We start from the raw sequence: 25,446 nt of genomic DNA, 5'->3' as shown, positions 1-25,446 counted from the left end.
TGTTCTGGGATCAGAAATAGGCCTGGCAAGTTTATCCGGAGGCAACCGGCGATGGTATGCCGCGCCGGGAACGGAAAGGTGTCCGTTCACGCTGCCGAGAGCGTACAGTGGAAGTCGGTCAAGCTGTTTGAAAGGAAGAGCTACTGGAAAATGTTGGGCTAAGGTTTCGCATTTCCGTGGTCTCGTAGATTGAGCCGACCTTCCTTCGAGAGAAGTGGCGCCAGTCAGTCCAAACTGCCTCAGCAAAACGCGTTTAACGAGGTGTGACCAATCATCAATGCCAGCTCTGTCTAGAAACAGAAGGCGGTCAGCGGCGCTCTACTGCGTGAGCACTCTCAGCACTAACATGACTCAGGTCCACTTTGCAGCCCGGTCTGCCTGATTAAGTGGGGCAGAACTTCGCCCCGCGATTGCTGCGGGCGGCCTATCGGCGCACAATCTGCGGAAAAATTACTGGGCAGCCAAATCCATCCGGTGAAAGAATACCTACGCCTTGAGAGCACGCCCCGCAATAGCTCGCAAAGAACGTCCCGAAGCTGATATCTGCTATTCCCCGCTGAGAAGGATACAATCACATCATAAGGACAGTAAAATTGGCGGTCGCAACGGAACCGTAGTACCGTCAGAATGAGGCCCATCTTGTTGGCGGGCCACGAACGTGCCCTGACCCAGATCAGGTTGGTTGCCCTTGATATTTGCAGATACTGCTGGGCCTCGAATCTGACCTGCTCGCCTCTCTGCAGATACAATGCCGACGGCGACCTCATCTTCTCAGTCTCGAAAGATCAAATAATCTGCGTCTGGTACTCCCACAATGGCGAGCGACTCGGGACGTATCGCGGACACCAAGGTGCCATCTGGACCATCGATGTCGACCCCACCTCGACCATTCTCGCCTCGGGTTCTGCCGACAACACGATCCGGCTCTGGGATGTCAAGACGGGCAAGTGCCTCAAGACATGGGACTTCCCTACGGCTGTCAAGCGCGTCGAGTTCAATGAGGACGGTACCAAACTGCTGGGCGTAACAGAGAAGCGCATGGGACACCTGGGCACTATCGTTGTGTTGGACATCAAGGTCGACGTGGAGGCGGAGCAGACAGACGAGAAGGCTTTGACTATCGTATGCGACGAGAGCAAGGCCACGGTTGCCGGCTGGAGTTACCTGAGCAAGTACATCATCGCCGGCCATGAGGACGGCTCCATCTCCCAATACGACGGCAAGACGGGCGATCTGATTTACAACTTCCCAATCCACGAGCTCAACCAGCCGATCACAGACCTCCAGTGGTCCCATGACAGGACGTACTTCATTACCGCATCAAAAGACAAGACCGCCAAGGTATACCCTGGCAGACATCACATCAATGACACTCTCCAGGTTATGCTAACACCTTTTTCTAGCTTATCGCCGCCAAGGATCTTGAAGTCCTCAAGACCTACACCGCCGACACGCCACTTAACAGCGCCACCATCACTCCGAAGAAGGACTTTGTCATACTAGGTGGTGGCCAAGCCGCCATGGAAGTTACGACCACGGCCGCCAGGCAGGGCAAGTTCGAGGCCCGCTTCTACCACAAGATTTTTGAGGACGAGATTGGGCGTGTGCGCGGCCACTTCGGCCCGCTCAACACCGTCGCCGCCGACCCGACCGGCAAGGGATACGCTAGCGGCGGAGAGGACGGCTACGTACGAGTGCACCATTTCGACAAGGGGTACTTCGACTTCATGTACGAGGTTGAGAGGGAGAGGCAGAATAAGCTAGCGGCAGGGAATGCTTGAGAAGAGCTCTAGAACGGTTTGAGGGTGATGGTTCGGCATTTACAATGGCGTTCAGGGACACAAACTTGGGCCGGTAGGGTCGAAGTGGAGGGGTGGGAGGAAGAAGAAGAACGCCCTCTCACTTGGGAAGGGAAAAAAAAATTTCTTCGGTTCTTCGCCCAAAGAGTATAGTTTGCTCGTGTAGCTCGGTCCCGCGCGTTCCCCGGGGGGATGCAGATACCCTACACTGGCCCGTCTTTCAGCTATTCTTCGCCTCCTCTTCTGGCCCTCGTAGTTCTCCTTGTTTCGAGTGTCCACACTAGTAAATTTCCGTCTCCAGCATGAAGCGAAACGGTGGGGATAAAAAGGCAAAGCAACACCGCCTAAAGTTGTTTTCTCAATCGACTATAAGGGTTTGGTTGTTCAACCGTACTAGCAAAGCTTACCGACAATGCCAGACTGCTTGTTGCTCTCCATTACAAGAAAAAAAAAACCGAAACGCCGACCCCTTCCCGATCTACCCACCGATCCGCCGGACGTGACACCCAATATGCCACCAGTGGAGAAATGTACAACTGACGTTGGTAGGGGAAAATGGAAGAAATGTGTCACTAACCCAACATGCAACGTCATCAAACAACTGCCTCCTTTCACCAACCCTTCTATGCCCTAGTAGTAAGTTGATCGAGCCCAACCTCCAGTTTCTCTTCGAGTTACTTTTTCTTGCCCTTAGACTTGGCCTTTGCGCCAGCGGGAGTAGAATTTGTAGACCCAACACTCGACGCCCGCGAGGGAGACGTCGAGTTAGCTTTGCTGCCCTTTGCCGACTTCACATTGTCAAGAGCCTTATTCTACAGCACAAGTCAGCGCTGGAAGCCGGGCCGCGTTACCAGAACGTGAGTGACCGCTTACCTTGACACCGTTTGCCTTCGTCTTCTTCTTGGCAGGCGCCAAGCCCAGGATGCTATCCTCGTCATTCTCATCATCGTCTGGCTCCCGCTTGAACTTCCCGTTCGCGCCGTTCGACTTGGTCGTGTTGACATCCTCGAACTCCTTCACAACCGTAGTAAGGAGCGTATTGCAACGACGCGCGAGCTCGGTTGGCGTCCGGCTCAGGAAAAACCAGTCGAACCGAAAGAGTGGGCTCTCCCGGATCTCGTCCCTGATCCGCTCATAGATGCCCTCCGAGTCCACGCCGTACTTGTCCAAAAGCACGAGCAGGAATCGGTCCTCCTCTTCCGTGTACACCTTTTTGTTGGTGGTTGAGACCGAGTAGTTGATTTTGAGCTGCTGTAGCGGCACGCGGTACTGGTTCATCTTCTTGCGCAGCATTTTGCGCTGATGCTCGATCTTGCGCATCCGCTCCTCGCCATCCTCAATGATCTTGATATACTTGTGATAATCGGCGATCTCGGTGTAACGCTGCCAGAAGACCTTGGCATATGCCTTGACTTCTTGAGGTGTTTTGCTGTCAACCTCCTGCGCGATCCCCTCGTAGTCGTAGCGTCCATATTTCCCGGAGCCGTTGATAAACTGTTGAAAATCGCGCCTGTTCCAATCACCAAACCCTTGTTGGGCGAGCGCTTGTTTCTCCTCTTGCTCCTCCTCAGTGAGCGGCGTGGCGTTGTCAATCTCCTGTTGTTCAAGAGCTCTCTCGGCCTCGCGCTCCGACAGGTTTTCATCGTCGCCTTCTGGGAGAGGAACCTTGTACCCGATCTCCTTGCGGTAGTATGCCGTCTCCCTGTCCTGGAGTTCGCGGAGCCTCGGGGGATAGAATTGGTAGTCGTGAACGGGCACCTGCTTTGGGGCACGGGGCGCTTTCGGCTTCGCCTCGGCAGCCCTTCCTCCAGCGTTGAATGTCTGCTTGTAGTACTTGTCAATCGAGTAAATCTGTTCTTTGCGCTCACGCTTTGCCGGATTAATCCAATTGATTCCGATATCCTTCTTACGCGCGGCAAAGTCCTCGCCATTCCATTCGTAGGCCGACTCCGATGTGAACTTCTGGAGGTCGTCGATACCGAGCTTCTCGTATCGAGCGTTTAGCTCCTTGGTTCGGGTCTCGCCGGCCTGCAGGATCGCGTCGATATCGTCGTCATCCAGCTGGCTTCCTTTCTCCGCCATTGTTCCAAACGCACCCTTTGTCTGGAACACCTTCTCGGCTCCGTGTTGGATCATGGAAAGCAGCTCGTCTTTGTTGGCCGCAGCCTTGGCAGCAACTTGAGCGCGGCCTTGCTGGATGACCAGCTGATCGAGGCGCAACTTTTGTGCGGCGCGCTCCAAAACTTTCTCCTCGATAGCATTGTCCGTGACAAAGCGGTAGACAACAACTTGCTTAGTCTGACCGATACGGTGAGCCCGGTCCATTGCCTGCAGATCGGCCTGCGGGTTCCAGTCGCTGTCGTATAGTATCACGATGTCGGCCGTGGTGAGATTGATGCCCAGGCCACCAGCTCTGGTTGTCAGCAAAAATATGAACTTGTCGGATCCCGGCTTGTTGTATTCATCGATTGCGGCAATACGATCTTCGTGCGCCGTGCTGCCGTCAATGCGGCAGTACTTGTATCCTCGAAACACGCAATAGTCCTCCAGAATATCCAACAGACGACTCATCTGGGAGAAGATGAGGACGCGGCTGCCCTGCTTCTGAATCCTCTTCAACAGCTTGTCGAGGACAACCATCTTCCCAGCATTGTAGATGAGATGCTCGTCAGTGGTGTAAGGCGGGCCAGGCTCGGCACCCTCAAAAAGGTATGGGTGATTGCAGCATTTCCGAAGCTGCATGACAATGTTGAGCAATCTCGTTTTAGACTCACGCTTTCCGCCTGCTCCGTTGACCGCGTCGATGTCTTTCTCGAGGATCTTTTGGTACCACTTGACCTGCATCTCCGACATGCCAATGTAGACGTTGATCTCCTTTTTAGGAAGGAGGCTCTTCTCAACGTCGCTCTTGACGCGGCGAAGCAGGAAAGGACGCAGCACGCGATGCAGCTGCTGAACAACCGTGTCCTGATCCCGATCCTGGCCCGAGAACCATTGGTCGAAGGCCTCCGAGTCGCCAAACACATCAGGGAGCAGAAAATTGAGGAGGGCCCAGAGTTCGTGCAGGTTGTTCTGGAGAGGGGTGCCGGTGATGAGGAGGCGATTTCTAGAGTTAAACATGCGGATGACTTGAGCCAGTGATGACTCCTCGTTCTTGATACGGTGCGCTTCGTCGATAATGATATACTCCCAGGCGAACTTCTTGAGGTGAGCCTTCTCGCGGAGAATCATCTCGTAGCTGGTGATGCAGACATCAAAGTTCTCGTCTACCAGCCGATCATTGATGAGCTGGTGGCGCTCCTCTTTAGCGCCCTGTAGAACGAGAACGTTGACTTCCGGCGTCCACTTTTCGAATTCTCGCTTCCAGTTGTCCAGGGTAGACTTAGGAACAGTGACGAGGTGAGGACCCGTGATGCCCATGATGTGGCGCAAATAACCGAGGAAGGCGATGGTCTGCAGGGTCTTGCCCAAGCCCATTTCGTCGGCAAGGATGCCTGAGATGCCGTTCTCGTGAAGAGAGATCAGCCAGTTCAGACCGGCGATCTGGTAGTCCCTCATGGTGCCTTGGATGAAGGGAGGAGACTCCCGGAAGACGGTCTCGGCAGAACCTCCATCCTTTTCATCCTTGAGCAGCTCGGCATCTTCCTCAGCCTCGGTTCGGCGACGTCTCTCGCTAGTAGCGCCACCCTGGCGACCGCCGCGCTTCCTCTGCCTGGCTTCTTCCTCATTCTGTCGATCAATCTCCTTCATGATTTCGCGGATCTTGGGATTCGGGTTTGTCTCGATGAAGTGGCGAAAGAGGTCAGTGAGACCCAGGAGGTACCGGAACCGACGGAGTGTATCATCTTCCTACTGAAGTGTTAGGTGCGGTTGAATGAGGAGATTTCTGCAAGCGCTTCTCACCTTCGACTCGCCCAGCCGGTCGTGCTTTTTGCCGAAGATACTCCTACGTAACTGGTTGACTTCTGATCGCTTCTTGCGGCCGTCGACTACGGGGTCACCAGCTACGCTGCTGGCAGTAGTGTTTGGATTCGTGTCGGAGTCGGTGTAGTCGGGGGTTTCATCGACCTCCTGCAGAAGCGATGGTCAGCTCGCCTCAATACCACTCGGACCGAGCGTGGAGGCACAGGACAGGGAATAGGTGCAGAGGGAAAGGTCTTACCATGTCGTCGGCCGTTTGTACTGGTTTGCTCTGTTCCGGTGCGTCGGGCATTGACACATCGGTGTCGTTGCCGCTCTGCTTCGCACGGGGAGCCATGGTGGCGGCTTGGGCCCTCGGTCGAGCGTCGAGCTAAAGTACGCGACTCGGACGCGCTCGTGCGTACAAGTGTAACTACGCGACAGGCAGAAACCTCCTCACTATCCGGAAGTTTGAGGGGGATGAACGCAGGCTTCGTGGCTGCAATTCGCGACGGGAACACGGACAACCCGGAGGAAGAGGCGTTGGAGTTGGGTGGATGCTGAAAGGTTGCGAAATTCTGAGGTTGAGGAACTTCAAATGGTTCAAACCGCGTCCTCAGCCAATCACAGCCGCCACACCGCGGAGGGGATTGAACGGGCGGTCGACTCTTAAGCTTTCCCGCTACAAAAAATGAGACGCCTGGATCAGGGATCAGGGAGCTCTGGCTTGCCACCAGAAGTATGTTCAGTTCGGAAGTCCGACTTGATCAGACACATTCCAAAATTGATCACGTAGGCTAGGTGCAATGCCATTTCACGGCTGGGATTTTGATCTTGGCTCTAGTGGGAACCCAGAAGCATGTCCATTGCCCTCGTAGGAGCGGCAATCTCTGGAACATTGGAGTACCGTGAGTCGGCGTCTAGCAGAGAATGCCTCACGGTTCGTTCCCCATCAGATGTTCCAGATACAACGTCAGAAGGCTCTATAACGAATCGAGACGTCTCTCTATTCAAGTCACATCTTCGCGCCGACAGTCGGAAACTCGTCGCATTTGGGCGATCCTTTGTCCATACATCCAGGACACGAAGAGCTCAATCCAGCCTTCTGGGTTCTGTGACTCCGTGCATTCTTTTGGTATCCGTCCTTTTCGTGATGCTTGCCCCCCCTTTTTTTTTCTCATTGTTTTAGAAATCCACGATTCGATATAAATCGACTGAAGTATTTCAACATGTTTGCACTTGTCCTGAGCCGGTTTGCTCTTCGAGATTACTATGTAGAAGGGCGAATTAGGTAAGCTGCCCCCGTTCAGCGTGCCGAGACTTGGGTTCCAATATGAGAGATGGTCCAAGGCCACAGAGACACGTGCAATAGCGCCCCACAGACCCTTCCAATCGCGAACGATGTTCAGCTGGAACCTTCGGCCAACCTCCGGTTGTGGTGCTTGACTCAGGCTCCAGCCAACACACTGGCAGGTGACAACACAGCGCCGGCCAGCAGCTGTTTTCGTCGTCTTCCATCGCGAACCTCGTCTCGACACCAGAAAAAACCAGACAACGCCTGACGCCTCTTGTTCGGCGCCCGTAAACTGAATAATATCCTCTACCACTTGTAGTCACGGAAACCAGACTGTTCCACAACTACAGGTGTTTCGGTCTCCGCTCCGGCCCACATTCATCTCCTTGGCTCTGCCCGTGAAAACCCCTCAATTTACCAGTCACACTCTAGACTCTGTCCAACACTTAACGAGGAGGGGAATCCAACTTGACCCGAGGGGACATTGCAAGCACCGATCGAACACTCCCAGCCGCTGCCACGCCTTATCGAGCCAAGTTTGTCCACGTACAATGAGCGTCGAGGCGAACGAGTTGCTTGATGCCTTCAAGGCCGCTGCTCTCTCTGTCACGAAGCTCTACAAGACTTCGGCGCAGGCCCAAGCCAAGTCGCGCGCCGATGGCTATCATGACTGCCTCGAGGATCTGCTATCCTTCTTGGACAGGGAGAACATCGGCTTGTGTGATGGAGAAGGGCAAAGAGTCCGGAGATGGGTGATCGACCGGATAGAGGGGCGAGATTCGACATCCCCACCACTCGAGAGCGATGATGAGGCAGAACGATCCGATGCGCCAGTTTTATCGTCACCACACATCCAACGCGCCACCCCCGCAGCAGTACAACGACCAAGAGACAAGGACGAGACGCCGGCGAGGGACGAGTCAGCACCACCTGTTGTTGCGACAGCGCCCATACAACCCAGCCACGCAGTGGAGGACGTCGACATTGTCGTCCCGTCGCAAGAAACATTCAACTTCCAGGCATCACATCCTTATCCCCACGACGAAGCTCTGAGACTCGCCAACCTCAATCTCTCGGACGGTCAGACAATCAACTCTTCCAATACACGAGCAGCATCTCGCAACGGGAGGAACAGGAACGGACGGACAGGGGCCAGGACCACGCTTGGAAGAGGAGCGGGGCAGAAACGCAAAGTCAACCTTGCCGAGATATTTGACCTGGGCAGTCTAGAGTATGGAAACGGTAGGGATATGTTTGGCAGTGGGGGGAAGCGAAGCCGGTTGGCATAACGGGCGGCCGAGTGGACGATTCACGTACATGATCCGTTCTGTCCGCACGAGGCCCTGAGGAGTTATTTCTTTCGCGGGAGGAATGGGAGGCGCATCTTATTCGTATTGCATCGCATTCCTGGGAGCGCATGGGTATGGGCACGGTTTTGACGACACATGGGCTTCAAGGGGCTGACAGGGAAAGAAGGCGGGATGACAGCTAGATGGAGCATATCCGGGCGTTACTTGATACCACATCATGCAAGAAGACATGTCGATTTTCTTTCAGAAGTTTTTTGATATTTCCCACATTTTTCGTGTATGTAGCCCTTGTTTCGGTACGTCATTTCACAATACCCGAGTATTGCAATGTTCTAATGAAGAGACACAATGCCAGCCGGGAAGATCCCGTTGCCTTATTTTCAGGTCTGTGTTTTGCCCCAGTCAACCCATTTGAGTGGGAATTCAGTTCAACGGAGTCTCCGGATTCGAAAGCCGACGAGCGGAATGAAGTGTGTAAGCCGTTCAAACACTAGATCCTCTTTGCAGGGACACAGTATTCGTACTGCGTAAGCCTTGAGCATGATACTTTCTCAGGACTGGATTCCCATAATACGAGCTATTACTGCTGGTCTCCGACGACGGTGTTCGAGTCCTTCTCTGTATCATGCATCCCTCTTGGCACTCACCTCGTAGCAGCACCTCATATACGTGACTATCCATTGCCAACGTTCACCCACGCTCGCCGGCGGAGACCATGCGAAGGAGGCTTTTCTCGCAGGCAAAGTACCTTTTCAATGTCGATATGGTTTCCGGGAGAAGAGCCCATCTTCAGTGATCTGTGGTTATTTTTTAGAAGTAGCATGTAATCTAGATAATGAAGGTGGGCATGGTTAGGTCCTCGAGCGAGTAACCACTTGTGATGTCCCTCATGGAACGTTGTCGAAGAGGTCAGGGTTGAAAGTTTGGTCAACAAGATAACTCTTACATCTGTTCAGCACAAAATGGTTATCAAGCTCTTAGTGTGCTTTTCTGCTTGGAGTCAGTTCAGTTCCTTGGGCAGCTGATATCCTTGTATTCTTTTGGGTGGTTGTTGCATGTCAACAACCCACCCCATCCTCCTTCTCGGATGTTGCCCCGGATCCCCAGGTCCACTGATGTGCGCTCCGGCGATCGTGCAAGGATGTCGGCTCACAGCAGACTGTTCGTATCAGTCACCAAAAAAAAACCAATGTATGTACACTACTGTGTAGCCATGCAGTGGACTGTACGGATTACTCCGTAATGGACGCAAACAATTGCTGTCATACAGGTGTTTCTTGTGTTGGGGACAAGAGTCCAGGCCTGTCTTGCAAACCGGATGGCGTGCATAAAAGCTTGTGTTAGCACTGCAGGGATGGTACGTATGTACTTGCAACTGCAGAGTATTGTCCGTACACGTACATACAGTACGAAATATGTCCGTGTATTCTGTACGAAGGTGTAAATGTACGAGCGGCCCTTGGCAGCATGCCCAATCCAATTGGCGAATCAACGGGGCCGCTTCGACGCGACGTCGCGTTTGTTTGGTTTGGCCAGACTCACCCCATGAAGCCCTCACTGGGTCGCATTTGGATCAAGACAATCAAACCTGACCCACTCTCGTCAACAAAAGAAACAAAAGCCCATTGGCACACGATTATTTTCGGTAGGCGGGAACACGATGCACACAGAGTTCCTGCGAGCCACAACGCCGCCTCCTGCTGGATTAGAGAAGTCCAGGCTACTAGGATTGTAATGACTAGTACACTAGTGGAGGGCACCGAGCAGGGGCGGTGGGCCTCGAGATGAGAGGTCTGGGAGGTGCTGCATGCGGCGGCGCCATTCCTATGTTGGTCACCTAGCGTGCCATTTATTTTCCCCGGCTTCCATTCTTGAACCCACCGCGCCCACTTCCCCAACCCAGCTTCATCCGACCACCGTGCGCTCGCTTCCTGTTGTTGCTCTAATTGAAGTCTGTTGCCATGTGAGACCCCCCTCACATTCCATGATCGTCCGTGTCTCGCACGTACATTAACCCTGAGCCGAAACGAAGCAGCAGCCAGAGTAACTTAACTTCCCGCCCTCGTTTCTTCCACTTTCTACCGAGAGATCTTTATTGCGTTCCACCCGGCCCAACATGAAGACCTTCCTGCTCCCTCTTGCCATCCTGGCCTCGTCGGCCGTGGCCCAGACTACCAGCACCTGCGCTGCCGATTACATTGTCGAGACCTGTCTCAGCACTGAGAAGGCAAAGCTCGAGAACTGCGGAACCGAGGACTACGAGTGCCGGTGTGCCTCTTGGGAATCCATCCTCACGTACGCCGTTCTCTCCACCACAACTTGTGATTGATATAGCTCTCCCACTGACGCAACCGGACTTCACCACAGCTGCTACAACAACTGCCCCGACGACGACCGCCAGCGTAAGTCATTCAATGCCTTCCGTTTTCCCTTCACCTTTGCTGACCCCCTCCCAGAGAGGGACGCCGGCCAGCGTGATATTTTCTGCGGTTACGCCAGCCAATTCAAGTCCAGCACGTCCGCCCCGTCGGCGAGCAAGACGGCGTCGACACCGGCGAAAGCCACCGATGACCAGAACCCGACTAGCACTGGCTCTGAGAGCAGCACCGCGACTTCCACTGGCAGCAGTCCCACCAACACCAACAGCGGCGCCGATCTCGCCCTCAACGCCGGCGGCGTCCTTGCCGCCGTTGCTGGTGTGGTTGCCGTTGTCCTCTAAGCGGACGAGGCCCCCTTGGTTTGACGATAACATTGGGGGGTAGACTTCGCAAATCGGCCGCCGCTCTGGACAAGACCTCCTCTCGGATCCCGCAGATACGGGCGTTGTGTTGACATGCTAACCCAGCCCGGAACGTTGGATGCCAGCAATGACCTCGCGGTTGGGTTCTCTTTTGGCTAATATCTAATCTGGAGTTAGTAGTTAATCAGTAATACGACGGCGTTTTGCGTGACACGTCTTCGTAGTTCCAAGCGGTAACAGATCGAGCCAGTGAATGGTATTATTTTTCTCCGAAACCACTGCTCTTTCCAAAGTCTCGCAGAACGGATGGCTACAACAGAGATGGACCAATTTGGGTGGGGTCAGCTTGATGTTTGTTTTCAGCATTCAAGCTCTGAATGCTCCTCCACGTCAAACTCCCAAAGAAAAAGGAAATCGGAACTTTTCTTGCTAACTCCCTGACGCACCTCTTTTTACGTCCATCTTCTCTCGACTCAGGCAGCCTTATCCCCTCCCAGCGCCGTGTACTAAGTCTTTCCCTCCACGCCGCCCTCCTGTTTTGTCCCGGCCTCCTTCCGTCCCTGGGCGGCCAGGCCGGTGGCGATCCGCGTCGGGCCCTCCATACTGCCGGGCTCCGGCAGCGGGCCGGCCTCGGTGCCGCTACCTTCGAAGCCGCCCTCCTTGAGGTTCCTGCCGTGCGGGCCCGCCGGGTCGCGATGCCGCTGGTTGGTGACATAGGTCGGCGCCAGGCCCGCGTAGGACTGCTGGCTTTCGAGAACGCCGCCCCCGGGTTGGGCTTGCGGTTGCTGGGACCGCTTCTGGCGGACCCTGTTCTTGGCCAGGGTTGGAGGCGAACTCGCCGCCCCTGCGGACAGACTCCGCAGCCAGCGAGTCCTTGGAGATGTCGCCGGTCGCTTCGCGAGTAACGGGAATGTTCTCGCCCGTCGTAACCTGGTAGTGCACAATGCCAATGGACATGGTTCTCGGTCAACACGGCGCATCGGACAAGGTGCTTCTGCTTAGCTTGGTGCCTACGCTAGGTGCCTTGTTGGTCACGGTCACGGTTGGACTTAGGTTTGGTAATCTGAATTGTCTGTACGCCTTGAACCTAGTCAAAAGGATGTATGGCTTGACTTGTGCTATGATCTCGAGCCCGAAGGGAACAACACACAAATAGGGGCTCGATCTCCCCTTCAAGGAGTCATGACACCACTCTCCCATGATGCCATGACGACAGCTGTGTTATGCATGCTTTCAACATCTCAGTCCGGAGAACTGGTCTTCTTCCATCTTGATGCGGAGGGAACAGAGCAGTACAACTACACCTCCGCGGCGTTTGCACAATGGCTTCATTCGCGTAGTGCGTTTTGGTGCAGGATTGGTGCACGCGTGGTCTATTGCGGGGCTTGCGCGAGAAAGAAGAGAGCGACCTACGTACTACCCCACAAAACGTAAAAGCAATTTCCTTAATTTTGCCAGCTTGCCCATCATTTTCCCTCGAAGAGTTTACGTCTTACAAGTGTTGGAAGTCCTTTAGCTGAGATGGCCAGGAGTAAGAGATTGACTGTAAGGATACATGCGTAGGAGGGTGCTTCTGCTTGACGATCTCGGTCATTGCTATACTACGACTACTTGATTTCACTTCGTGTACCGCCAACAAAGCAGGTAACGGAGTGGCAAAAACTACGCGGTGCACAACCGTACCTATGATGTGCGGGATGAACCCAACCCAAGTCCTTGAAAGTACCAAGTAGAAATTTCCATCCCTTAGAGGCGCCGTGAGCGCCATCAGCCTGCATGCATTGTTTCACCGGGCTCGTTCTTCTCTAATCCAATACGCGCCTTTCTCGCGGGGGTCGGACTTCCACGAGGACTTCTACCCCATTTCCCCCCATTCCCTTTCGAGATTTGGTAACGGCCACACTGCCTAAAGACCCCGCCGACCGCCAGTGCTCATCAACGTGATCTTCTGCTTCTTCTTCTTCTTGCCCCCGCCACCCGACCCAGCAGCCTGAACCGCTGAGCTACCTTCACCATTCGACTCCACCTTTAACGCCTCCAGCTGCATAGCAATGTCGGCAGCCCCCAACGTTTCCAACACAACATCATCCTTCAACCATCCGTCATCCACCTGTGACTGGGTCGCTGGAAGGGCCTCTGGGGGAGGTCCAACCAGCGGCGTCCCCCAGACAGTCCTCCGGCCAGAGGGGCTGGTGCTGATGTTCGACAAAGAAGAAAAGCCGGTCCTCGGGTTAGGCGGACTTGCGCCTTCAGCCCCAAGAGGTATGAAGTCGTTCATATCGACTACTGGCTCGTCCAAGCCGGTGTTTCCGAAACGCACAGTCACCTCCTCATCAATGGCTCCGAAATTCCTCCGCGCATCACGAAGAGCGGCTGCCTCGAGCCTTTCTGCTTGAAGCCGCTCACGCTCCTCCTGCGTCGCCTTTTCTCGGTTCCGTTTACGGCGGCGCTCTATCTCCTCGGAAAAACTATCCAGGATTTCAGGTGGAACGATGTCCGTCCAGTCGCATTCAAGAAAGCTGATCAAGCATCCTCGAGGTAAATGGCCGAGATACTTCGCCCGTTTTCGCAAAGCGTCATCGACCGTGTGACCGGTTGAGATGTGCTCGACTCTTGGGAGGAGGGTGGAGGGGAAGGCTGAGAAGGACCCGTATCTCGTCTTCAGGATCCGGATGTCCAGCGGCGACAGGTAGAGATGTGGCGGAGACGTGTAGAAGTAGAAGTCCTGCTCGGCCTGCTTGGACTGCTTCGGTCCCGGAGTTGAGGCCAGAGCAGCCACCTTTTCTGCCTCGCTCAGCTCAGCTAGCTTTTCCTTTGCCGTCTTGATTGCCCTGATAGCCTTCTGTGTCCACTCGTTGTCCTCTTGGTACAGGAGCTCATCCTCCTGTTCCTGCTTGAGGAGGTCTTCAACCTCGCGGTCGAACTGCTCGGCCATGTAGCCACTCGTCCCCTTCATGATCCTGGCATAGTCCATGACATTGGCCGCGAAATGCCACGGAACATCATCGCCGGACTGGAGCACTTCGGCCGCGCTTTCTTTTGGCAGCGCCAGTGTGCTTGTCGAGGACCGCATCATAAGACGGAGGATGACATCGTCACCCTTACGCGGCAGCGGAGACTCCTGGCCGGCGTAAAACCTGACGGGGCGCACATCCGACAAGTAGATTGAGTCCTCACAGATAGGGCACTTCCTCCACCGAGTCTGCTTCTTTCCCGGTTCGTCACTCGTAATGGTGTTCATAAAACGCATCAGGCAGGGCAGGCAGAATATGTGGCCGCATTTTGCCATGCGAGGTGCGACCGGCTCGGAGAGGCAGATGGGACATGACGTCTGCTGGGATTCGGCCGACGCAATAACCTGAAGCACATCGTTCCAGTCAAGGTGCTCGTCGGCGTCGGCCGCCTGGGCGGTATATGTCCCGCCGGGGTTGACGACGAAGCGATAGTTTGCATGGATGTAGCGAGCCTTGTCGGCGGCGTGGTAGCCCGAGCCCACGCCCCAGGACGGGTTGCGCCGGTAGGAGCGCGAGTACGAGCTGTGGTGTTCCTCGTGTGGGCGAGGTGGCAAGGCGTAGCTCATCAGATGCGTGATGGACATCTGACCACGCCTGCTGGAGGCGTTCCGCAGTGCCCGAATCTCGGTCATTGTGTCTTCGTCGTCGAGGTGTCTCGAACCGCCTTTCGTTCCAGCCCGCCTCTGATTCCGGTGCTGCTTCCTTGCGCCCTGACTCTTCCTCGGTGCCGCCTGAGGATGTAGTATCACGCCCTGGTTCTGGCGGCGGTTCGTTTCAAAGCCGCTGTTCGAGGATGGAGGGGCGGATGGCGAGTGATTCGCTGGTGCAGGAGCCGAGGGCGCCTTCGTAGAGACCGATGACGTCGAATTCATGATTGGGCTCGCGCGAAAGAAGAGCAATGAGTCGGCACGCGGGACGCAAGGCGTTGGCTCGTAACAAACGAGCTCTGGCGGGTCGCTGAGTGGGAGGAGGTCAATCACTCGGCTCGCTGCCGATGACTGATGCTGGCCGGGTTTGGCAGGTGAAAGCGGGCCTCCGCCTACCAGGTCGCTTGGAGACTTGGTGGTTCGTGGCGCGCACTCCCACGTCTGGAACCTCGTCCCTAAGTCGGGTCGAATATTGAGATTTGATAGCTCGATCTATCAATCGGACATCGTAGATAGTAAGGGCGATGGTGGAGGGGCCCGACCTGGACCCCAGGGGAGTTGGCGGAAGACCAGGAAGGAGGAAGAGTCTCGATTCCGCGGGGCAAATGGCGGCAATTTCGGGGCTCCATTGGCGGAGTGGCTGCAAAAGCTCGGGCGGTTACTATGCGACTTGGGTCATCAATGCGGCCGTCAGCTGACTCGGTGGCCAACACTGACACCATGCGCATGGGACATAGGTTAACCCGACTGTTATTTGGTAGATCCAGCGCTCATTGTTACAAGCAATTGAACATTTAATGGCACCATCGTTTCAAGGCATAAAATTTCCGCATAGAGTTTGTACATTTGCGTCCAGCAATCTGCTGCGAAACGATCGAAACCGATCCCAAGAGCTGGTGAATATCGCATCATCATTCTTTGTTACTACTCCGTACAGTAGTACATACATACATACATACAACGAACTACCACCCCCACCAGTAACTAAAGAGGTTAGCCTCGAGCACTGTCTCCGCGCGTGCTCCCAAGCACGTGTAGGCTTCAAGCTCACCCAACGGCGCAAAGCAGCGGCAGAAATCAAAACAGTCCCATTAGCCTTGGACAAAGCCACCCATACAGAAATCAACCTATGGTAAGAGAGTTGGATATCGCAACCACTTGTCAACTTCCCACACAACCGACCTTCACCTCATTCAAACAAGAAACCACCAGCAACATGAAGTCAAGCGCGAACGGCACCTATTCATAGCGAGAGAAACATCACCCTCATTGAACCCTGCTTGAGGGCTCGATCAGGCCGCCACAACAGGATGAGCAGCCTCGAGAACACAGCAATGCCTGCTTAAGCAAATTTGCTCTTCAGCTTGCTAAAGAAGCCGCTGATCCTGTGCTTCTTCTTCTTGTCAGATGTAGCCTTATCTGTGGCCCCGTCGGTGGCTTTAGAGGCAGGCGTGTCGGTCGTAGAGCCGTTCGTCACCGGTTTCGCATCGTCAACCTTGGTTGTCGCGGCCGCCTCAGTCGTTGGTGCAGCCGGCTCCGTCGCGGCAGCGTGCTCTGCCGCGGGCTCTGCCGCCTCGACAGCCGCAGGCCCTTCTGTAGCCGCCGGAGTTTCAACGGGCTTCGGCTCATCAGCAGTCTTGGCAGGCTCAGTCGTCACGGCCGGTTCGGCAGCCTTGGGCTCGTCGGCAGCCTTCGTTGCCTCTGCGGGCTCGGCCACGTCGACTGCCTTGACGGCCTCGGCTGGTTTCGGCGGCTCCACGGCCGTGGCAGTCACCGCAGGCGCGATGCCCTCGGCGAGCTTGATGTCGCTAGGCTTCTCCTCCTCGGCGGGCTTTGGTGTCTCCGTGGACTTGGCCTCATCAACAGTCTTGACCGCCTCGGTAGGTTGGGGTGGCTCTACTGCGAGAGCAGTTGCCTCCTCGGCCGGCTTTGGTTCTGTTTCAGCTTGAGGGGCCTCGGCAGATGCGGGCTCCTCTATGGGCTTTGGAAGGGACTCCTCTGCCTCCGCCTGCGCAATAATAGCCTTGGCCCCCTCGGTACTGGCGACATCCTCTCCCTCGGCGACCTTGGTGGACGACTCGTCAACAGCCTTTGCCGGCTCCACCTTCTCCAGGAGCTCGGCCTCGTACTCCTTCTTCTCAACCACGGCGGCGGTGTTAACAGCGGCCTCGGGACTCTCACCTGCCTCCCTGAGGGATTCCTTGACCTCAGTCGGGACTTCGGGAGAGACACTGTCAATAGCAGTCTTCTGTTTCTCCTCCTCCTGGGCTTGGGCCGCCCCCGGAGCAGCTGCGGCCTTGGAGGCAACATCAGCAGCAACATCGCTCGCCTTGGCCGCAGCATCGGATGCAAGGGGTATCGCCGCCCCGGCAGCCGTGATCGCAGCACCCAATGCCACCTCGCTAGCCGTGGTAGCAGCAGCGACCACGTTCTCAGGCGCCGTTTTGTCGGTCTCGGCCTTCTCGGTGCCCTTTCCGGCAGTGCCCTCGGAGGTAGAGGGAGCCTCGGCAACCTTGTTCAGGAGCTCTTCCTCAACGGCTGCCTTCTCCTTCACCTCCTCGCTGTTGGCACTGGCTTCGGGCTCGACCTTGGCCTCCTCCTGGCTCTTCTTCACAACTTCGGGCACCTTGGGCTCCAAGGGAACATCGCCAGCCAATTTGGCGGTGGTTGACTCAGGTGTGACCGTACTAATTGTAGCAACGTCGGGGGCGGCGACTGGCAAGCTCGACTCAGGGATTATGTTGCCAGAAACAGACGGAAGCGTGGTTTCAATGCCCGGAATGCGGTCACTCTTTTCGTACGAATCCTTGTCGAGGGTGACGTGGCTGTCGACAGCGGCGCCGGCCGTGATGTCCTTCGGGACCTCCTCGCCAGGCTCGAGCTTGATGGGATTGATGGCGCCCTCGGCAGCAGGGAGGGGTTCGACCTTCACCTCCTTCTCAAGCTCGGTCGCAGGAGTCTCGGGGAAGCCGCCGGGAGGAATGTCTTTCTCCTTCTTCTCCTCTCGTGGCACCTCGGCAGCCAACTGCGCGGTGGTAGATTCAGGGGCGGCGGAGCTGAGGATAGCAGCGCCCGAGGTGGCAACCTGCCCCTCATCCTTTTCGTCTTTCTGTTTCTCCCCCTCCTTGTTGGTTTCCAGGGGAACTGTGCCGGCCAACTGAGCTGTTGTAAACTCGGGAACAAGGTTGTTGATGGCCGCAGCCTGAGAAGCTTCTTCTAGTTTATCCATCTGTTCGGCTAACAGGACGTTGTTGTCGTTTCCCTCTTGGTCTTTCTCTTGAGGCGCAGTGTGATCGGTGGTCCAGCTGCCGTCGACAACAAACTGTCAATTCGGTGATGTGTCAGCAATTGGAAGACAGAAATGACTCGAGTTCAAAACATTCAATTGCCAATGCTAAGGTGCAAGCAGCGGGGCTCCCAGGCCGATCCGAGGCCCGGGCGCAGAAAAGAGGGGGTAATCGATGTCGACGAGATTAGAGCAAAGGCGCCGACTCCCCTGTCGCGTCTCCTTGGTCACGGGCAGGTGACTGCTTTTTCGCACCGAGGGGTCCCACAGTTGCCGCTAGTGTGGGTTTGGGATCGGCTGCCCGTCATCGTTCGTTCTTGCTTGCCGCGCCCGCCCGCCGAGAGTTGGAGGGGCACAAGGTTGCGTCATCACAGCCCCCAGGCAGGGAGAGCAGAGGCAATCAGGGAAATGTGCGACGAGAACAGCTTCGGAGGAAAGAGAGAGAAGGAAGAAGCCCATCAACTAGAACTGACGGCTGGGGAAGGCGCATTGCCAGCAAGCGCCGCGATGTCGCGCAGACGTCGCGTCTTGGCGGCTTGCTGGTGTTTGTGGGGTATGCTGGCATCGGCGGGCAGGTCCTGCTCCATCCTCACCGAGCTCACCGCCGCTTCAGCACTGCTACCCCTCACCAGCTCTCTCTGGCCGCGTTGCTCTGGCTGCACATCCATCCCTTTCCGCTCAAACGAGTTCTCTCCCCTCAAGTGCACAATTGGGAACTAGCACGCGTCGATAACACCAGGCCAATTGCTCGGAACGACACGGAACGAAACGAAAGGGGATAGATCACGGACCTTGTAAAGCACTTTGTCGACAGAGTCGGGGAATGTCACCGTCTTCTGGAACACCTGTCCGACACGTTCGAGGCGCTCGCTCTTGGTCCAATCGTCGAAGGTGCCGGTAACGTACACCTCTTCGGCGTCGTGTGGCCTACAAAGTCAATGGCGTTAGCAACTTACCGTCCCAGTACGATGTGCGATCAATCCGTCAGTGGCGATCAACCTGTAACGGGAGCGCGCGATCCAGGGAAGCTGACGACCATCTCGGGCGAGCTAAAAGCTAGCGTTGCAAGCTCTTGCTTGGCCTGCCCTCAGGCATTAAATTTCCTTGACAAAGGGGTGTGACTGACCACTTGAAAGTGTAACTACGCATGGTTAGCGGTAACTAGGTTCTTCTCTTGCTATGGGTTGCTTTTGCGATGCGACAACAGCGTCGTCTGCCTTGGTCGGAAGCTTGGTGTCTTAGGCGGAGCTCAGGGCCCTTCTTAGATGGCTGAGCAAAAAACTAGCGGGGCGCACCACACAATCACTTTGCTGTCACAGTTCGCTGACGTCAGTCAATGAGGACCAACGAAAAATAGTTTCCGCGAGAGTCAGCAAGAGATAGAGATTGGGAGCAAGAGTTCGAAACCGCGGCAGATGCGGATCAGTGCACAAAGTATGTAGTGTACAAGCTGGATTCTTGGAGCTGCGGTGATAAGAAGGCTTAAGATGGGTCAGCATCCACGCAAATCAGAGAGAGGCTGGTTTCTCCAGTCTTGTTGATGAACTGCGCGGGCACCTGTGGTGAGGGTGCCTCGCATTAGCGCCACACTAAGAGGGTGATTGCGCATGCCGAGAAACAGAGCAGCTTGCAGCTCCTCGACTGCCCCGCCATTCGTCAGCCGCTCGGAGGGTCGGCCGCTTCCGAGTTCCATTTTTTATCCCAACGTCCCAGTCTGGTCGTGATCGGAACCGGCGAGGAAATCAAAAGAATGATGTGCTAGACTTCGATTACCAAATTGCCGGATGTCGGGACGAGACACATTCTTTCCTTGCTGACTCCCTTTGGTTTCGTTGGCTTCAACAAACTGAACATGAGCAAGATAGTCGATGGACTAACAAGTCGATCCGTCTTACCGTCTCAACTACACCGACCGGGTGCTTACGCTGTGTAGCGCTGTATGCGAGCTAGTACCTGAAAGATGGTGAAGGTAACCGGGCTGGCCAGACAAACGAGCCAGATATCCCTGCTCATTTAGCAGGATGGAGGAACCCAGAGGGGGAGGAGGGCGACAGCCTAGGGCATCGATTCGAATAGCCAAGAGCTTGGTCAGAATTGTTTTGCCAGTTGACCTCACCAGACGCAGGAATGGTTGAATTGGAAATACGTATCCCCCGGGCAGGATATATACATGGACACACCCTCCCCCCTTTGTCATTCTCAACCCGCCAACAAATGAACCATAACCGAAGGGAGCGGAACCACAACCCAACTTGAACGCCTGTTGAACCGGACGTAACGCAGGGAGAGATTGGCAAGAATGACCGATCGTAAAGATCGAGCCCATCTAACGCAGTATACGGTACTGTGTTCCGTACCTTCTCCGCATCCTTTACCAGCCGAACTCTTCGCAGTGCAGCTCCACGGCCGGACCATCGCCAACGATCAATCTTGCCGTTGTATCCCGAACCACACGCATCAAACCGTCCGGACCACATGCCGCAACCAGGACACGCTGGTCCCGCGGTGTGGTCTTGACTGCGTCCCGGATGACCGAGGCCGCATCTGGCCGCCCTAGCTTGACTGGATGTTCGAAGAACGTGTGAGCTACGGCGGCCGCGGCCTTGAGAGACCCTTTCTCCGCCAGGCCGGTGTGCTCGGCCGGAGTCTCTATGGCACCCTCCTTTTCCCTCTCGGAGTCGCCGTGTGCCCCGGAGGACGGCCGGCGAGCGGCTGGTGCAGCGGTCCGATGAGCGTCCTTCTCGGGGTCTGAACCAGCCGGTGACAAGGGCGGCGACTCGGTATCCTTGGAAGAAGTGTTGGACCGGCCGCTCTGTTCGGTGCTCTCGCTTTCGCTTCCGCTGGGGAGGTCGGACGTGGATGATGGCGCTCGCGTGACGTAAAGAGAGACGCTGACTTTGGGCGAGTGCACATGGGTTCGCAGCAATTCGAGCTGCTCCCTGAACCAGGAGAGGTTTTCTGCCAATCGATCACGCCGTCAGTTTCCTAGCAAGCCTCAGGATATCTAGATGGTAAAAGGAAGGCTATCACGCCTGCAGCACATCATCCACTCACCGTGTTTCCTGACCGACCAGATGAAGACAATGTCCTTGGGCGAGTCTTCATGCATTCTCTCGAGGACGTTGACGGCAATGCCGAAGGTAAAGGTAGCACCTCCGCCCCCAGCAATGAGCACAATCTTGTCAAACTCCATTGGGTCGGGGAACGTGCCATATGGTCCGTCGATCGAAGCCGTCACGGCCTCGCCCGGGTGAGCCGCCGCATACTTGTGGAGGTCGCTCGTGAATCCGTAGCGGGCCTTGACGGTAAACTCGACGGGCGAGCTCCCATGGATCGTGAATGGGTGGGTCTCGAACTTGCGGATGGCGGGGATCCAGATGAAGCAGTGCTTTCCCGGTCGTGTTCTCGAGGGCACCTTCTTGAAAACAACCTTGGTACTTCCATCGGGGAGGGGGTACAATCTCGCCTCGTTGTTGGTGCTGTAATACAGGACTCTGCATGCCCTGATGACGCGGTCGACGAACCACATGGAGGCGGCGATGAGGACGACGACAAGCGTCTTGTTGGCAATTTCGGGCCGGTGGACACCGAGAGCGACAATGGCCAGGACCCAAGATGTTATGTGCGTGACGTAAAACAGCTCGTACCAGATTCGCCTGAGAACCAAAGCGGACGAAACGACGCTCAAAAAGCCAAAGCCGGCCACGATCCCCCCGATCCCTGAGCTTTGGGAGTAAATGGCGACTAACCGCTTCTCGCTGGCAAAGAAGGCCGTGTACAGGGACGCGTGGAGGACCATCAAGATGAACATCGTGCAACCGGCAATCTGATGGAGGCAGTTGAGCCGCTCGTACGAGTAGGCTGTTAAGAACGCTAGGGGGGTGTTCTTGAGCGCCAAGAATATGACCACGGCGAGGTTCACGAGCGTCAGCCTACGGCGGATCGCTCTATCAGCGGCTGCTCACGAACAATACAGACGAAGAAGCGGCGTGGAGTCGGTCAGACATACCACCCAAATCTGTGGGCCAAGCCTCCCATCGAGCCAAAGTCCACATTGGTGAATGCGATAGAAGCGTTGATGGCGACATAGGCCACGGTGACCATGGCATGTCCGGCGGACTTGAACCCGGGAACTTTCCGTACCAGCAAGTTCCTTGCTAGCCTGGGCGCAGCAGGTCAGTAACCCCCTTTCGAGAGAAGGAAGGGAGGGAAGTCGTGCCCATACCTCGTACTCGTGACGAACGGGCGGCCCAGCAGTCCGGTAGGTCGCTTTGCACGTTCGATCTTGACGCAGGCCCAATGCGCCCAGTGGAAGACAACGAAGATGGCGACCAGACCACAGATGGCAGCGGCATAGTACCTCATTAGCCTCTCAGAAAGCACTTGTCTCTGGGCAAAGTAGGCCATCAAGGCGGGATTCTCGGGCCCGTGGCCCCCCGTGTGAGCCTGAATTGTGCCTCCATCGTGGCCACCTTCCCTCGAAGGCTTACCGGACGACCAGGACATGTTGCGGGAATTGGTGAAAGGGAAGAAGGTACCTAGGTAATGGGCGCCTTCCGTGGAGGAGGGAGGAGGAGGAAAAAGGAGGGGGGGGGTTTGGTTGGGGAGACTCTGGTAGTAAGATCCCAGACGTCGTCTTACGAAGAGCCAGTCCCTTATGAGAGAGCCAGAGAACCTCCAGAGCTGAGTGAGGATGGGACGGCGGTCTAGATCATCCACGGGGTAGTGGCACCTTTCCTCGAGGGCCCAGGTGTACATAAGTAGCCTCTATGTACCCCAGCGCCATCGTCGACCACGACCTGCTCCTTGCCCTGTCCGTGCAACAGGACGGTCTATGAAAAAGAAGGGTGGTGGGAAGGGGGAAGGGAGAACCGGGGGGGGGGGGTTTGAGAATAGAACGACTGAGTGGACAAGAGAGCTGTAACAAGGCAAGTATGGCTCCTAGAATGAATCGTTGATTGAGCCAGCGTCACATGGAGGAGTCCGGTGTCAAGGGCCACTGGCGGTCTACGGCACTTGCGAGTGAACCGTAACTACGGAGGCAACGAAACGAGATGGCAAGTTCTAGCATGCCAAAGCGAGGCAAGCCTGAAGGCCTCTCCGCTAACAAAGCTTCGAGCCGGAGCGCCAGCGGCGGTACCAGTACATGTTGGCAAGCAATGCTGGTCACGATGACATGGTACGGAGCACGCACGAGTACTCCGTATTCCCATATACACCTATACATCTCACCCACGTACACGGCATTTTCCGCAGGGTCTCGGGGGCTGCCATGTGCGGATCGACGGGGGTCCGTCGCGGGTTCCGTCCCAGCGATGACCATTTTGGGGATCTCTTTAACAGCGTCGACTTCCGGTCTGGGATTTGGTCAGCTTGACAAAGCACCCAAGACGATGCCTGGCCGGATAGGACAAGGCCGTTTGGGGGGCTAGCCACTGCGGGCCCCGTGGTACTCGACGTCCGGGGTGGCTAGCAGGACAGTCGCATCTGTAATTCGGCTAAAGGTAGGATAATACAGGAACAAGCCAAGAACAGCATCTGACCGTTGGATGGCACAGCGCATTCGAGAACCAAGATCCAAGAGTCCACTCCCACTGTCACCTTGTTTCTACCCCACAAACGCACGCAATATGTCCCAAATGACGAGGAGACACCAACGCGTCGTGCTTACCTGACAAGCAGCCTTGTCCAGCTTCCGAACAGAGGTGTATATCCGGGGGACATCACATTCAGGAGGACACGCTGCAGCTGGGCGCCATCTGCATCGCACCCGCAACTTCGTGGCATAGATAATAGCGCACAGGCTTCCAGACCGCCGGGCCTGAGGGAGCCCGCGAGATCAGCTACACCTGTGTAGGGGAACGCCAATGTTGAATTCAACCGAGGCCGATGAGACCGCAACGAGAGGCATCGGGCAGCACCGCGCGGCTTGCGGCAACCGATGCACCGAGGGTATCCATCCGGTGATCGACCACGGCCGTGGTATTAGTACTCGGACATGTGCGTGTTTACCTTATATGCACATGCAGACGTGCGTGAACATGTACGTACATGTACATACACAAGGTAGGTATGCGCACGTCCATGAGCCATGCGAGCATGTATGCCGTTACACATCTGCTGAAGGCTTCTAATTGTGAGAAACGTGTGCCAGCTAGATCGCAGCAAGCTCGCAACCGACAGGTTGAACCAAACTTGCAAGCAATCGCAGTTGATGAAGCGCGAAGATCATAAGTCGGCATAACCATCTGGCGCGGCAGTTTCGAAATCGGGCAGGCAGCTGGGGTGTGTGGGAAGGCAGGGGGATGATAATCGGGCGTGTTATAGCATCCTTGACGAGTACACTAGGAAGCCAGGGCTAGCGTGGAAATGACAGTGATGACTGTACGGAGTAGGTTGTATGTACGGACGATGTACCGTGTATATATATATATATATATATAACTACAGGGAATAGGCCAATCCTCGCAAGTTGATTTTCGACTTCCTTTTTCCAGCAGCGGCCAAGCTTTTTAGACGAGGACTTCTTCCGCAGGGAGACCAGGTTTGCGGACGTCATGAGAGTGCACAAGACGTGCCCTCACAGACCAAAAAAAACACTGCCGAATGAGGCGGCATCTCGACAATGGTTTTCGTACTCTTCGGCCAAAAGCAGCCGTTTCCGTGTCATCCAGGGATTGATGGTACCCCTAGAGGGGTGAATCAATTAGTCTTTTTTTGCTGCAATAGCAGGTGAGGCGCCAAAAGTAGAGAACGAGGTACATGTACATACAAAAGGGTGTTGGCGGCCCAAAAGACGGAGAGAATGGAATCAAGCAGGTGGCGGTTGCAGGGTTGCAAAAAGTGAACAGCTAGTTAATGCACCTGCCGTCAGTTTAAGCTCCGTTGCCAACATGGAGCCCCGGCCTCGCCTTCCCAAAAAGGGAAACATCGCAGGGGTTGAGCCGAAACCTTTCTTGCATGGGGGGGGTTCTGACAGTGATCCTCGATCGAAGGACCTCCTTCAACAGACACGTCGCGGCATCCTAAACACGCACCAAGATTAGCACTGCTAGAAACTAGGAGCTTCCGTCGGCTCTTGTTCTACCTCTCTTCCTAGGTGATCAACGCGATGCCTCTCTGTCCTCCTTCGGTACTTATCCCCTCAGCAGCGGTAATTGGAACCTTGGGACTGTGAGGACGCGCCGGAGCTGCATCGTCAAAAGGGGCCGAATTTGCGTCACCGGCGAAATTCCCAGAGCAAGAAGGTTCTCTAGGAACTCCCCAAAGGGCTGGTGTGTACAGAGTAGGTAGTTTGAGTAGTGTGCTTGCCTAACACTTGTTAGTAGTGCCTGCTTTGAATAAAGTTCCGGAGCGTTTTCCGGTCGGCCAATCCCTCTCTTTACCTGCGCTCACCCCGCCGTCCAGCGCTGTGCCCCACCGCCACCGCAACCTCTCTTCCAGCGGCACTCCGGCG

General features: G+C 55.7%; 8 protein-coding genes across 8 annotated transcripts; 3 read left to right on the top strand and 5 right to left on the bottom strand.

Moving 5' to 3' along the window:
- Window positions 1-412: 412 nt before the first annotated feature.
- Window positions 413-2,036, top strand: MYCTH_2307366 (uncharacterized protein). The gene is made up of 3 exons (XM_003664438.1): window positions 413-677; window positions 744-1,341; window positions 1,404-2,036. Exons 1-3 carry the CDS (start codon window positions 628-630, stop codon window positions 1,779-1,781), a joined length of 1,026 nt encoding a protein of 341 aa, XP_003664486.1. The 5' UTR covers window positions 413-627; the 3' UTR covers window positions 1,782-2,036.
- A 417-nt stretch (window positions 2,037-2,453) lies between these two features.
- MYCTH_2307364 (chromatin-remodeling complex ATPase-like protein) lies at window positions 2,454-6,299 on the bottom strand. The gene is made up of 4 exons (XM_003664437.1): window positions 5,962-6,299; window positions 5,703-5,870; window positions 2,673-5,648; window positions 2,454-2,611 (listed from the first exon to the last, which is right to left on the bottom strand). The coding sequence occupies exons 1-4, from the start codon at window positions 6,055-6,057 to the stop codon at window positions 2,474-2,476; spliced, it is 3,378 nt and encodes a 1,125-aa protein (XP_003664485.1). The 5' UTR covers window positions 6,058-6,299; the 3' UTR covers window positions 2,454-2,473.
- A 1,012-nt stretch (window positions 6,300-7,311) lies between these two features.
- Window positions 7,312-8,384, top strand: MYCTH_2307363 (uncharacterized protein). Its single transcript, XM_003664436.1, has one exon. The coding sequence runs from the start codon at window positions 7,545-7,547 to the stop codon at window positions 8,280-8,282; it is 738 nt and encodes a 245-aa protein (XP_003664484.1). The 5' UTR covers window positions 7,312-7,544; the 3' UTR covers window positions 8,283-8,384.
- A 2,035-nt stretch (window positions 8,385-10,419) lies between these two features.
- MYCTH_53851 (uncharacterized protein) lies at window positions 10,420-11,022 on the top strand (the record flags this gene model as incomplete). The annotated part of the gene is made up of 3 exons (XM_003664435.1): window positions 10,420-10,598; window positions 10,671-10,709; window positions 10,764-11,022. The coding sequence occupies 3 exons, from the start codon at window positions 10,420-10,422 to the stop codon at window positions 11,020-11,022; spliced, it is 477 nt and encodes a 158-aa protein (XP_003664483.1).
- A 527-nt stretch (window positions 11,023-11,549) lies between these two features.
- On the bottom strand, window positions 11,550-12,000 carry MYCTH_94730 (uncharacterized protein; the record flags this gene model as incomplete). Its single annotated transcript, XM_003664434.1, has 2 exons — window positions 11,550-11,850; window positions 11,900-12,000. 2 exons carry the CDS (start codon window positions 11,998-12,000, stop codon window positions 11,550-11,552), a joined length of 402 nt encoding a protein of 133 aa, XP_003664482.1.
- A 674-nt stretch (window positions 12,001-12,674) lies between these two features.
- Window positions 12,675-15,044, bottom strand: MYCTH_2307356 (uncharacterized protein). Its single transcript, XM_003664433.1, has one exon. The coding sequence runs from the start codon at window positions 14,927-14,929 to the stop codon at window positions 12,950-12,952; it is 1,980 nt and encodes a 659-aa protein (XP_003664481.1). The 5' UTR covers window positions 14,930-15,044; the 3' UTR covers window positions 12,675-12,949.
- Window positions 15,045-15,943: 899 nt separating this feature from the next.
- On the bottom strand, window positions 15,944-19,221 carry MYCTH_2307354 (carbohydrate-binding module family 48 protein). The gene is made up of 3 exons (XM_003664432.1): window positions 19,117-19,221; window positions 18,782-18,917; window positions 15,944-18,026 (listed from the first exon to the last, which is right to left on the bottom strand). The coding sequence occupies exons 1-3, from the start codon at window positions 19,137-19,139 to the stop codon at window positions 16,047-16,049; spliced, it is 2,139 nt and encodes a 712-aa protein (XP_003664480.1). The 5' UTR covers window positions 19,140-19,221; the 3' UTR covers window positions 15,944-16,046.
- A 929-nt stretch (window positions 19,222-20,150) lies between these two features.
- Window positions 20,151-21,978, bottom strand: MYCTH_2307352 (uncharacterized protein). The gene is made up of 2 exons (XM_003664431.1): window positions 21,045-21,978; window positions 20,151-20,948 (listed from the first exon to the last, which is right to left on the bottom strand). Exons 1-2 carry the CDS (start codon window positions 21,799-21,801, stop codon window positions 20,362-20,364), a joined length of 1,344 nt encoding a protein of 447 aa, XP_003664479.1. The 5' UTR covers window positions 21,802-21,978; the 3' UTR covers window positions 20,151-20,361.
- Between the last annotated feature and the right edge of the window lie 3,468 nt (window positions 21,979-25,446).

This window comes from Thermothelomyces thermophilus, chromosome 4 (genome assembly GCF_000226095.1).
Source record: "Thermothelomyces thermophilus ATCC 42464 chromosome 4, complete sequence".
NCBI classification, from domain to species: Eukaryota; Fungi; Ascomycota; class Sordariomycetes; order Sordariales; family Chaetomiaceae; genus Thermothelomyces; species Thermothelomyces thermophilus.
This window is presented reverse-complemented; position numbering and strand designations above follow the sequence as displayed.